The following is a 14,409-nucleotide window of genomic DNA, read 5'->3' on the forward strand; positions in this document are numbered from 1 at the left end:
ACTTATGAAAGCTGAAATTTCACATATTCCTATTAGTATCAGGGGAGCAGACAGTCACAGAGGCACCCACATACTACTTACTGCACGTAATGCAGACTCACATTTCATAGTGCAAACTTCCAGAGTACAAGATTTTGTAAAATAAATAAGTAAAATAAAATAAAATCTACAGGCTGCCTCAAATATATTTGTATAAAGGGTTTAAAGTAGCGTTTTCAACAAGATTCTGGAAGTACCTGCCATCTGTCAATGCTCTCTTGGGCTCTCTTCTACCCAATCAAACAGGAAAGACAATCTACACAAAGGATTCAAAGGGAGTCTTCACAACACATTAGTGTCACCCTGTTCTTTGATTAGGGAATGGCAATTACAGCAATTACAGCAATTTCACAATGGGAAATATTCCCAAAGAGGAGAGCCTGTTGCAAAGTGTAGGTAGTCTTTACCAAAATGAAAAAAACAAACCCCCCACAATTTTTCAAAGAGACCACCACAGTACATCAAAGGAACATTAACTCAAGATATAATCTTGTGCTCAGTATAGAATCTGTAACACTAAATTGCTTTCTGTGCCATTCCGGAGGCACTGCACAAAAATATAATGTATTCCACATTACTGTAGGTATGCATCATCTTATCCCCCATCCTTCACAAAACTCCCATTTTCCCAGTATTGTGAGATACAGACTTTCTCCCTTGATGCTGACTTTTCCTGCAACTCTTTTTAATAACGACACAGATACAGCATTACTGACCTGTATGCTGGAGGCCAGAAACCTTAATAAAAGAGGTTGAAAAAATTAAGCCGCCATGTTGGAAGCAGGACTATGGTGGTCCATGCAGCACTGATTCTTCCATTCATCTTAAAGAATGAAGTGGCACACTTGAAATACTGAGTACAGTACCAAATAATGCCCACTGTCTAATTGGAAATGAAAATGAATGTGACCTGCTCTTAACTTTTTGTGATTTGCTCAAATAATTCCTCAGCTTAATGCATGCTTTAAATTGTTTGTTGTTTCTGCGTAAATAAAAACAGCAACCCAAAAAACCACCAAGTTAAACAAATGTGATTCAACTTAAAGAAATTCAGATTGATTACCCAAGAAGACTATGCTAATGCTCCTTTAACAGATTTAGGGAGCCATCTTGGGTCACGGGGGGAAGGGTTGGAATTCAACTAGCAACAGTGGCACATAATCACTTTTAAAAATCACAAAATATTGAGTTGGCTTTAGCTATAGTTTTCTCCAGGCTGAATTATAAGCAAAAATGAAGAAAATGGAAAGAGAGAGATGCATGATGAAAGCACAAGGAAGAGCTCTTAAGATGGAAAGGAGAGTGCACTTTGTGGACAATTCAATTAGATGCTGTTCCTGGTACGAAGAGATCTGAGAGCCAAACCAGATGTGATGTTCGTTTCATGAGTGCAATTAATGTGTACTTTTAAAAAAAATGTAAATAGCAGTGCTGCAGGGCCTGACCAGTGTCAGAGCCTTGGGGTGGAGGAGAGTACAGTGCTACCTCAGGTTACATACACTTCAGGTTACAGACTCCGCTAACCCAGAAATAGTGCTTCAGGTTAAGAACTTTGCTTCAGGATGAGAACAGAAATCATGCTCCGGCGGCACGGCGGCAGCGGGAGGCCCCATTAGCTAAAGTGGTGCTTCAGGTTAAGAACAGTTTCAGGTTAAGAACAGACCTCCGGAACGAATTAAGTACTTAACCCAAGGCACTGTATAACCTTTCCCTAACCTATAGTGGTTCCAACAGGCTTAGATACCTGTAAGTGTTAGGTAACTCTAGACAAGACCATGGACAGCTCCAAGTAGAGCCCAGTCTGATAGCTCATATACAAGCAGGCTCAGATGTTGATTCAGCAGCAAAGAACTCTGGACTAAGTATTAAACACGGTTGCAACTTAGTTCGGGGTGCTTGCTCTGCTGGGGAGTGGGGTGGGGCAAAGCCTTTTGTAATTCAGTAATTTGTAAGACTGCCTGATAATGGCAAGAGTTGATTCCAATGGTGGTGGCTTTTGGGTAGCAGTCCTTTTACTCTGAGGACAGTTGTTGCACAACTTCCTCAGTCTGAGGATCGAGATGGTGACAAGATGAACTCCTCAGGTGCGGAGGCTGGGAGAGTGGGTTCCTTATAGAGGTCAGTGCTCCTGCTTGGAGGCCATGGCTTCTTCCCCCCAATAGGACATCTTGTTCTGCTGGAGATTGGGAAAGTGGAAGCAATGAATTACCAAACGGCCTTCCAGTCAGGCCAGGCCAATAAGGTACCTGAGCAGCTCCCAGTGAGATTTGCTAGCTTAGCTATGGAAGATGTTGTCTGAACAAAGGATCAGATTCACCTGGAGGCTTAAGAAACCTGTCAGGGCCTTTCCTTCCAGTGGCTTGTTCTCCCTGAGTTTCCTATACTCCTTAAAGAGGCCACAGCGGATTCTGCAGTCAGATGCTTCAGCAGGAGAAACTACAATGGAGTCTCCTCCAGAGTTTGAGGGTGATGGGAGAGCCATGTGCTGGGCCAAGATGGTATAGAATGGGGTGCTGAGGGCTCTGCCTTCAAGTGGGGTGACCTGTGAATCCCTGTGAAGGCAACACTTGGTCCTAGACGCAGGAAACAGGACATGCGGGAAACCCAGCCAGATGGGTGGGATAATAATAATAATGACGATGGTGATGGTGATGATGATGATGTTTCCTTCCTGAGGCAAATACCAACTTGAAGTCTCCACCCCCATCGTTCAGCCTGACACTGAGATCCAGCACCGAGGGCCTTCTAGTGGTTCCCTCATTGCGAGAAGTGAGGTTACAGGGAACCAGACAGAGGGCCTTCTCGGTAGTGGCGCCCACCCTGTGGAACACCCTCCCTTCAGATGTGAAGGAAATAGGCAGCTATCCTATCTTTAAAAGACATCTGAAGGCAGCCCTGTTTAGGGAAGTTTTTAATATTTAATGCTGTATTGTTTTTAACACTTGATTGGGAGCCTCCCAGAGTGGCTGGGGAAACTCAGCCAGATGGGCGGGGTATAAATAAATTATTATTATTATCATCATCATCATTTTCATTAGAACCATGGCAAGGAAAGGAAGGAAGGAAGGAAGGAAGGAAGGGTTAAACTCTGTCTTCCCACTGAGTATTGTGCAGGCTCCTCTAAATCTTCAATTCACATAAGGGGAGGGGGAAGTATCTTAATTTCATTCAGGCATTTAACTGCATGTTTACTTTTGCCCTCAGGCTGCAGCAAAGCATGCTAGTGGAAAGGACCACTAGCTACTACTCTCCCTTGTAAAATGTTAAAACCAGCAGTTCTAGGGATCAGTTTCGCCAGCACTAATCAGTTCATGTGGAAGAGTCCTAATGAACACAAATCCTTGTTCATTGCTTTGGGACTTTTCTGTGGGCTCCAATATAGATTATTATGCCATTCTTGTTGTCTGGCATGATAGCTCCATTCACCCCCCCCACCACCACCACCACGGCTTTCCGTTATACACATATAGTTATGAAGGAACAAAATCTCTGGAAAGGTTTTAGGGGGGAAAACAACGGAAAAGACAGCAATCAAATTTGTACAGAGCTGGATGACAGTCAGCCCTTCCTCCTTGTAGATATATATATACTATAATTGAACAGTTTCCTTTGCTCACTGTGCTGTGACAATGAAGAAGACTGATGTATGACAACATTAATTTAATGCTGCAACAACTATAATGTCGTGCTCTCATCGGGTACAGATCCTGAGCCAAACAATATATTTTACATAGCATTAGGAAACTTTGATGCAGTAGGCAGGGCAACTCCCATTCCCCTCACTGATCTTACTCACTGTGATGAAGCATTTGGGGGGAAACCAGTAATCCACTGTGAAGCTGCTGAAGGCAGGAAATGCTCCATTTTGATTTTACACTTATTTACCCAATGGAAACTTATTCATAATACTCAGGAATTGTTGTTTTTAAGTCACTGACTGCCTTTGCCCTACAAGTACAGCTCTAGTTTCCTTTCCAGAAAGGGTAATTAATTAAATTAAAACTGACTTCAATTGAATAGGGTTTTTTGGTCATTTTCTCCCCCCACGCACCCTCAGCCTCAATGGGTTGTTATTTACAGTCATGGGACCAGCGGGCTTCCTGCTTCCTTACAGCTTCCTGCCGTAAAAATATAGGAGGAAATCCAGCAATTCCATCCCTCCCACAGGGATTCCTTTTAATCCAGTAAATGTGTCTGCTAATCCAGTTCCCTCTTCCCACTGCAGTCTCCTCTGCCAACTTCTGCACTGTTCTGGAGCATCGATCAATCCAATACAGCAGATTTTCTGGGTGTGCAGAGAGAAGGGAGATCAGAGAAAACCAGATCCTTTCCTCTTACATCCTGCCTCCATGTTTCCCAAGAAGGATACAGTCATACCTCAGGTTACAGACGCTTCAAGTTGCATTTTTTTGGGTTACGGACTGCCGAAAGCCAGAAGTACCAGAACGGGTTACTTCCGGGTTTTGGCAGTCATGCATGCGCAGAAGCACCAAATTGCAACCCACACGTGTGCAGATGCACCGCTGTGGGTTGCGAACGCTGCGGGTTGCGAACGTGCATCCCACATGGATTACATTCGCAACCCGAGTGTCCACTGTAGTAGCACATGATTGCTTCATAGAAGCTTTGAGAAACACCATGAAGGATAAGCTATGCTAACGTCACCCCTGATCTAGTTCCTCATGTTATTAGCATGTTTTCCCCACACACCCAAATGCTTTTTATTATTTTTAGTACCATGGGATGTATCTAACGTGCTCACATTTCTCCCTGCAAAGCAAGAGGCAAGCAGCATGGTTAATTAATAAACTAAATTAATGACTTAATAAATACATATTATGATTTGCGTAATCATGCCACTTAGCATGGGGTGGAGTCATGGGAGAATGACAGCCATGTCACTCCCACATCATGTAGAAACTGGACCCCAGACTGCACTATATAGTTCCATATGAAGCCTTCACCTCCTAGCAAGGCAAGAATAATGTTCTAGTATTGTTTTCAGAAATAAAAAACCAGCAGCTTTAAATTAATTCTCAATGTGATGTTTTATATTGAAAAAAGAAATACATTTTAGAGTAGAGGTGGAGAACCTGTGGCCCGCCAAAGAGAGGCTGATTTAGGGGAGCAAAACTGGTTTGGTTGCATTGGTCATGGAGCTTCGGGCAGGGATGCCACCAAAATTTGAAACCCCAATTCCGCCACTGCTCCAGATATGGATGGACTCCAACCTCCATCAGCCCCAGTTAGCATAAGCATCATCATAATTTATTACTTGTACCTTGCTCATTTGGCTGAGTTACCCCAGCCACTCTGGGGCAAGTGGTAGAGATAATGGGAGTTGTATTCTGGCAATTGGTGTAATGCCACAAGTTCCCGACCCCTGTTTTAGAGGCTAGCCAACTTTGTGGAAGACAGGATTCAATCAGTCGAGATACTATCGCAGGCAGAGGTGGAGGGATTCAGTATTAGCCATAAAACAGATAACATCTGAGGGTTTTGACTGAGATTCAAGCAATCTGTTCAGCAATAGTAATAAGAAAACTTGATAATAAAAAAAACAGCTGCTAATTTAAAGTTCCTGCAGGAGACAGGTAGCTGGAGGCAAAGGATATACAAGCAAATGTCAAAAGCGGCGGAGCTAAATTTGGCAAATAGACCGTAACCTTTGCTTGACTCCTGGTTATTGTGGACGATAATAGTGAAAGAGCCCATCACAAATTAAATGACATGTAAGGTCAGATGCAATAGTTCAAGAGCAATGCTAGCTTTTCCCTGTGCAAATGCTTGAGTAAGAAAAACATTCATTACTTCAATTACCAGTACCTTCAAAGCAGGTTCTTGGAACTATGTGTGATTTAGAAGCCACTTGGACTATGCTAGAGGATGGGGTGAATTGTGTTAATTTCAGCAATAAATCTGGAGTATCTCTCTGTCTTTCACACACACACACACACACAGCCCAAAACCATTGTTTTAATCTTACACCTCCTGTTCTCCTTCTCCTGCAAAATCTATCTATTATCCTTACTGGTATATTTAAAAGTAGACTGGAAAGAGGAGAGGTAAAGGACACAAGTGTGGGAGGATGGAAGAAGAAATGAGGATTGTTGTGTGACATCGAATGTCACACAAGCAGACTATTCTTCCTCTCTCCCTTCTGCAGCTCCCTGCACCGGCACAATCTGCTCCAGAGGGTCTCACAGTTCTCAAGATCAGATTTTTTTGGGGGGGGGAGAAGGGGGTGTAAAGGTAGGGAAATTCCATTGCTTAGTCCTACTGACAGATGGACACTATTAGATGTCAATGGTTATAAAGTCAAAAACCTGTGTTAATAACCAAAACTTAAAAAAAAGAACTTCGTGTATTTATCTCTCCATTCCCATCTGATAATCTTTTAAAAACTCCCCTTATAATTCCATAAATCAAAATGAAAAGAATCCATTTCATTCTCAATTGCTTTTTCAATTTGAAAAGGCAAGTCTTTAAAAAAAACAACCACCAGGTAAGTATGGAACAGAGACGCTAACAACAAGAAGAGGATCAATATGCCTTGTTTAGTAAGATATCCATTATTTCAAAGGGCATTTCAGGATTACCTTGGACATGATTGCCATTCTGTAGAAATTAATTACTTCCCTTCGGGGCTACAGCTTCTAAGAACTCCACATAACTAATATCAACAGCTTTGCAATGCCTCTTATTTTGAGAAAGGTTGATCAAACAAACTTAAGCTAATTATCCTTTCATTGTAACAAATAGTGGTCATCTAACAACATCTCTCTAATCATGATTTATAGTCATTTACACCAATTGAGGTTATGGCCTCTGCAGTTTAGAGAAAATTATGTCAAAGAAGGTATTAAAAAAAAAACCCTCAACCTCAGGAAAAACTCCTGGGAGAGATATTTGCATACATAAGAGTTTTGCAAGATCAGAAATCTTCTCATGCGAAGCAGACAACACACCCTGGCAATGAATAGCAAAGAACCTCCATCATGTTTTGTTACAAAAAGAGAACACTGAGAAAATGATCCACCCTGAAACACCTAAGTTGAAAACACTGATCTATTACCCTTCATTTTCCATAATAGAGTGAAATATGGATTCTTAGTTAAGATCATTTCCTACAAAATGCCAATAACAAAGTGGTGCATCAAGTGGAGATATTATTTGAGTGGACAATGACAACAAAATTATTGTTCTCAAAGAATACTTTTCCCCCGGTGCCGTCTTCATGAGTATGACAGGGTAATGTCAATGCATGGCTGCAGTCCAGTCCAGAGTCAAGCATGGTTAGGTCTACATGGAAATCAGGGCAGCAGGGGTGTTAAGCATATTCAACCCTGTACTGAATTGTGCACCATGACTTTAAAATATAGGTGGCGATATATATAGAAGCCCTCTTCAGGTGTTCTAATGTTATCTCCGTGGAGAGGTCACGGAATAGGTGCAACACCCCCACCCCCTCCACTCTTGACCTTCCCACAGTGAAGGGAATTGTAAGTGTTCTCAGCTGAACATGCTTAAACTCCTTCCTGCAATCAGGAACGATCGGGATTCCCAGTTGCAGTGAGGGTTTTAACCAAAATTTCAGGCAAGCACACTTACAATACAACCCTGCTTCTGTCCTTCCTGTTCTGATACAGAAAGGTCAGGAGTGGGTCTGGTATTCTTTCTGCTTCCTTTCCATGGAGGGAAGGGTCATAAGCAATGCATGCCTAGGTTGCACCCATAAACAGCCTTTCAATGACTTAATAATCCATGTATGGTAATCAGGGATGGGCTCCAAGTCTGAGGAGGCCCTGAGCAAACAGAGCTGTAGTGGGATCCTCTTCACACTGCTGGACCTTCTCAGGTTTACCTGAGCGGTAGGTTCAAAGATGTCTAAGACCTGCCATTTTAATTTCCCACAATGCACTGGAGCACCTGATGTAATGCCACTCTGGGGCCAATGGGAAATTGAAATGGACACTCACAGACCCAGCTGGCTGATTTGAAGAGTTCAGGGCAAGTGTCAGAGCTGGGGGCCTCTGTTCAGACCTTTTGGCTCTGCCCACTACCCAAGGATACCAAGTACTGATGCTGAGCCTGAAGGCAACCCATATGAAGAAGATGGAACTGCTAACTAGACGGTGTACTTTAGCAGAAAACTTGCTCTTGAGTCCTCAGGGCTCATTTTGCTGTTAATTAAGAGACAGCGTTCTGTAACACCTGAGTGGGGAAGGTGGAGCTGCTTACTATATGTGGCAGAAAAATAGCAAGGCACCAACACTATCTGAGCATAACAAGTCAGAGGGGGGGAAAGCTATTTATCAATTTCATACATATTTCTTACTTAGAACTGCTAGAGTAACTCATGTATTAAAAAATAGTATGGCAACATGAAGAAAGCTACTGAATTATGGAACAATTATCAGCATTTTCAGATGGGGGAACTTTTAGGCATCAGGTTGGCTGATTCAGTACCTATAACATCCACAAGTCACATCAGGCCTATACTGATTCCTGCTATCGGTAGGTTAGCAAGAACCAGCAAAGGGCAAAATCTAAACGATGGGTAGTTCAAATTTGTATCTGGTTTTTCTGCTTCTTTTGGTCCCATTTAGTGCCAACTGAACATCTAGCAGTGCTGGAAGCTGCTCTTTGAACATATCCTAAGACAGATATGTGAAATGTGAACCGCTTTACACGCTTGGTGGAATTTAACATTTCTCCATTCCAAGTAGCAACTCAACTAAATAGAAAAATCTAAATCTCCCCCAAAACCAGACAAATCAAACCAAGCCACCTACCTCTTCCAGAGCAAGGCAAATGTGAGCTCCCTTGACATTTTCTAGCGCTCTCTTCTGCCGACATGAGACAAGAAAGTGGATGCTCACATTTCTTCCCTGTCCATCCTTGCTTACAATCGCATCTTCCACAGTTACACTGTCCATGACCTTAAGAGCAAAAGGAAAATACATAATTTCAGTTTAGGGTAGCCATGTATCCTACTTTAGTTGAAAGGAGTAGAGGTAAAGAAAAATAAGAGGGAGACCAGGGACCCTGAACTTGCCCATCAGTGGTTAGCACCTAGACGTTCATCAGACTGAGTAGGAATACTGTTTCTGGTTGTGTATCCAAATAATAATAATAATATATTTACAGTGGTACCTCGGGTTAAGTATTTAATTCGTTCCGGAGGTCCGTACTTAACCTGAAACTGTTCTTAACCTGAAGCACCACTTTAGCTAATGGGGCCTCCTGCTGCCGCCGCGCCACCAGAGCACGATTTCTGTTCTCATCCTGAAGCAAAGTTCTTAACCTGAAGCACTATTTCTGGGTTAGCGGAGTCTGTAACCTGAAGCGTATGTAACCTGAAGCGTATGTAACCTGAGGTACCACTGTATACTATACTACACTGAGATGTTTAAATGTTTCTTTGGTTGTCCTTGAAGCTTCTTGCCACACTTCTCATCCTCTCCTGCCACACCAGTGTGGCGGACCACACCCTTTGAGAACCACTGATCTAAGCTCACCTTGCTGAATCTAATTTGGCAGGTCTGACTCCAGCCACTGCCTGGGTGGGAGACAGCCTGGGAACCCTAAGTAACACTGCTTTGACTTCCATAAGGAACATTAAGAACAGCCTTCCTGGATCAAGACAAAGGATCATCTAGTCCAGCATTCTGTTCTCACAGTGGCCAACCAGATGGCTATGAGAAAGCAGAACATGAGTGCAACAACCTGCCTCCCACTTGTAATTCCAAGCAACTGGTGCACAAAGGTATGCTGCCTCAGGCAGTGGAGGTAGAACATTGCTATTGTTGCTAGTGGGCACTGATAGTCTTATATCCTCCATGAATTTTACAACCATCCAAGTTGGTGACCATCATTATCTCTTGTGGAAGCAGATTCTGTAGTTTAATTATGTGCTGCATGCAGAAAGACGGGATGTAGAATGTACTTACTACAACACAAATAGCTCCCTGCCTCGCTCCTCTGCATATATATAAACCGTGTGGTTCTGCTTCAGAGGGAATCAAGCCACATAAAGGCAACCATGCATGAAATCACAAGGTGGTATCACAGCAAAGCTTGTCCATAAAAGAAGTGTTTCAGTTTCTCAACTCCTGTGGTACCCTGGCCTGTGGGGGTTGGTGGAATACTCTTTCCTACTGGAGAGTTTTTTAGGAGACAGTCATCCTGTTATGCGCTAACTGATAAAGCTGTTTTAAAGATGCTACTCAGCGAGATGAGGGGCTCTGAAATGAAATTCTAGAGAAATGGAAATCTCGAGAGAATGCTGCCTTCTCTGTAAGGTAAAGAGGTAGCAGCAAGCTACTCCTTGCTCTTGGTGAATGAAGTCTTTAAAATAACCACAGGTATTTCTGTTTAGTTACAGGGAGGTACTTATCTGCAAATTGGCTTTTTACGATCCCCAAATGCTTCATCTAGACATATGGGGTTTACTTATCTGCAGTCTCATCCCATCAATTAAACAGATGAAATACATTTCTCAAAGGGGTAAGCTATGTGAAAAGATTGCATTTGGGATTGTTTTATCACAACGTCTACACAACCAGCACCGCAGGCTGATTCAGTGGGAGTGAGGATGCAAGCCTGGAACAGAAGCATCAGCACATTTATGTGGTCAAGGGGAAAGGAACCACCCACATGGGTGATTTGTATATGTGGCAGAAGGAAAAAATATACAATATTCATACAGAACATTTTGAAAGTGTGAATGTGGAGCACACACTACAGTGGTGCCTCGCAAGACGGAATTAATCCGTTCCGCGAGTCTCTTCGTCTTGCGGTTTTTTCGTCTTGCGAAGCACGGCTATTAGCGGCTTAGCGGCTTTAAGAAAAAGGAAACAAACTTGCAAGAACTCGCAAGACGTTTCGTCTTGCGAAGCAAGCCCATAGGGAAATTTGTCTTGCGGAACGACTCAAAAAACGGAAAACCCTTTCGTCTAGCGAGTTTTTTGTCTTGCGAGGCATTCGTCTTGCGGGGCACCACTGTATATATTTTGGACACATCTAAAGATCTCACAATGATAGTTTCCAAGATCATGAAGCAGCATTTTGTCTTTGTTTGGATACAACTTGATCCAATACAGCCATATTGAATTATTCACATTTGTTTCAAATATTGCTTTTACCTGAACAGAAATCATCTGAGTATCTGTCATAGACTCCCTTGCAATTTCGTTCATCGCACTCGCAGGTGTCTCCATGAATATCTCCCCAGTCTCCAGTTGGGTCAACATCATGACATGTGCATTCACCGCATATGCAGGTACCTAAGGAGAAAAGGGATTAGCTGAACAACAAAAGCAATAGCTTAGAACAGAGACTGTTAAGATAAATTAAAGGAACAGAAGGTTTTGATGTTCTATAGCTGTTGAACGTTTAGCTGCATTTCTCAAAGCTACCTTGTAGCATGGTCAACTCATGTTGAAAGTCTGCCTTCTTCAATGTGTTAGGGGACCAGCAGATGAGAACTCGCTCGTCACCATGTGGCACCATGGGAAATAGTGCCTAGAAAGCAATGCGTCAGTTGTTATAGGGTTGTGAGTGTGTAAATGCGCTTGTGTATGTCTAGACTTTTCAGGTATTTTGGCTTCTGTTGGGAGGTGATAGGTACCACCTCTTTCCTGCTCCCCTAGGATCTTTCATCATAGGGCCAGTTTCAAACGGATGAACGTCAGGTAACCCATTTATTTTGACCAATTGATTAACTTTATGTCATGCCGTTCAAATGGCATAGAGATATGGAGAAAGTGGGACCTACAACAGAAGGTTGAACTATAGAGTGCCCTTGCTCAGTATTCCAGACACTCCATTCCACCCCCACCCCACCAGTGAATCAGCATTCCATCCCCAGTAAGCATGCTGGGTCCCTACCTGGCTGTTTAACAATTTCCCCCACCTAAGGGTTTTCCCCTACTAAAGATTTGTTTTTGCTATTTCTGAAAGTCCTGGTGTCCCCCCATCTCTGCTGATACCTCTCTCCTCCAAGTGCCGTATTTTTCGTTCTATAAGACGCACCAGACCACAAGACGTACCTAGTTTTTGGAGGAGGAAAACAAGAAAAAAAATATTCTGAATCCCAGAAGCCAGAACAGCAAGAGGGATCGCTGCGCAGCGAAAGCAGCGATCCCTCTTGCTGTTCCTGGCTTCTGGGATAGCTGCACAGCCTGCATTCACTCCATAAGACGCACACATCTTTCCCCTTACTTTTTAGGAGGGAAAAAGTGAGTCTTATAGAGCAAAAAATACGGTAAATGGTGCTGCACCTCATCCCCGCCATAGCTGTCAACTTTTCCCTTTTTTTAAGGGAAAATTCTATTCGGAATAAGGGAATTTCCCTTTTAAAAAAGGGAAACATTGACAGCTATGATCCCCACTCACCCCAAACCCCTCCCTTCTGAATAAATCTTGCAGGTGCTAGCATAGGCGCTACCATAAAAAATGCAACCTGTGGAACATTCTTTGTATGTGATGAAGTGATTTAGGTCAAAAGCATCTGAAATGCACCAGGCTGGGGAAAAGTTAGTACAAAGGAAGCTTTTTGCTCTTGCAATAATCATCCGAAGATCAGATTTCACAGACTACCTACCAGAAATAAGTTACTTGATAGAATCAATTGTCATTTGCAATGCTTCATGTAAACCAATGAACATTGCCAAAAAAAGTATGTTGTGATTTAAATCTAAATTTCTTATTGACATCATTTGCTACCACATGAGTAAAACATCTAATCTGACAGATAACATTTATTGGTTCATTGTTTCCGGGGCTGCAATGGCTTTTTATTGTTTTATATTTTTTTAAAAAAACCCTCACTGTTAAACTGAAATGAAATGAGCTTCTATTATTTCTATATTTCAACCAGACTTTCAATTGCTCTGTAATTAAGATGAGAGAGTTTTCTAAATGCTCTCAGGATAATTAGATGCTCCTAATTTGGCAGAGCTTTGTCAGTGGAGATGTACTAAAGAGATGGATTTTGAGATCTGCACTTTTGCTTTACTGTAATAGCTCTGGACCACAGCCAGAGGAACAACAGCTGATCTTTTAAATATTTGCTGAGTGAAAGCAGGCATCATTGTTAATGAATACAGACACATTCATGAAACACTGCTCATCCTAAACAGTACTGAAATTATTGTTTCATTGCTGAAAACTGAGCATTGAAATTACTGATGGAGAATAACAGACACACCCAGACAACCATTCAAACATCCTTGCCCCATCCTCAAGCAGGGTGCTAGCCAACCATTTCACTGTTCTCAGAGAACAGAGAAGAAGTTTCAAGAAGCAGCAGAAGGCCGAGATTGTTTTGTCTATGAAGGACATTTTCTGTGGGAACTGTTCTTTGGACATGCTCAGTGTGACAGGAAGTACTGATAACAACGGTTCTGAGTAACTTGTAACTTGCTGTGAGTCTCTTGCTTGTGCCTTGTGGTGAGAGAAGCAGAGAAAGAGTCTTGGACTCTTGTTGGACTCAAAGCATGCCTTGACCATGGAAGTGGTGAATAATAATAATAATAATAATAATAATAATAATAATAATAATAATAATAATAATTTATTATTTATACCCCACCCATCTGGCTGGGTTCCCCCAGCCACTCTGGGCGGCTTCCAACAGAATATTAAAATACAATAATCTATTAAACATTAAAAGCTTCCCTAAACAGGGCTGCCTCCAGATGTCTTCTAAAAGTCTGGTAGTTGTTCTTCTCTTTGACATCTGGTGGGAAGGCGTTCCACAGGGTGGGTGCCACTACCGAGAAGGGCCTCTGCCTGGTTCCTTGTAACTTGGCTTCTCGCAGGGAGCGAACCATCAGAAGGCCCTCGGCACTGGACCTCAGTGTCTGGGCAGAACGATGGGGGTGGAGACGCTCCTTCAGGTATACTGGATCATGGCCGTCTGTATGGCGCCCATGAGTGTTTATTGCCTCCTGTGTGTACCTTCAGCCCTGAAGATGCTTCCAAGGAAGGAGCTGCGTTGAGATGTAACTCTGCTGAGTATGGATACTGTCACACACACACACACACACAGCGAAAGTGATGCTGGACCCAATCCTTCAAAATCATCCATCAGAGGTTGATGGATTGATCCAACAGAATCTACACTCATGGCTTTTAACATTAAGGAAGGGTTAAGGAATGGTTTTGATACCATGGCCGTTCTACTTTTTATGTTTGCAATGTGTTATTACCTTGTCGTTTCATTTTTAATCATTTTATGCTGCTCTATCACTGAAACACTGCTCATATGTTCTAAGTGTTTTTCCTTTTTCCTTTTTTTACTGCATTCAAACTCTGAAGCCCCTCCAATGGCATTCGAGGGGTAGATAACAAAGGACCCAGAGT

At 42.5% G+C, this 14,409-nt stretch overlaps 1 protein-coding gene across 1 annotated transcript in view; it reads right to left on the reverse strand.

Annotated features, from left to right (window-relative positions):
• The window catches only part of ITGBL1 (integrin subunit beta like 1), a 139,367-nt gene that overhangs the window by 59,534 nt on the left and 65,424 nt on the right, over window positions 1–14,409 (reverse strand). The window contains exons 6-7 of the mRNA XM_028728201.2: window positions 11,187–11,327; window positions 8,835–8,981 (exon numbers count right to left, since the gene is read on the reverse strand). Of these exons, the coding sequence (XP_028584034.2) occupies window positions 8,835–8,981; window positions 11,187–11,327 (288 nt within the window). The remainder of the gene's footprint in view (window positions 1–8,834; window positions 8,982–11,186; window positions 11,328–14,409) is intronic.

Source organism: Podarcis muralis, chromosome 4 (assembly GCF_964188315.1).
Source record: "Podarcis muralis chromosome 4, rPodMur119.hap1.1, whole genome shotgun sequence".
NCBI classification, from domain to species: Eukaryota; Metazoa; Chordata; class Lepidosauria; order Squamata; family Lacertidae; genus Podarcis; species Podarcis muralis.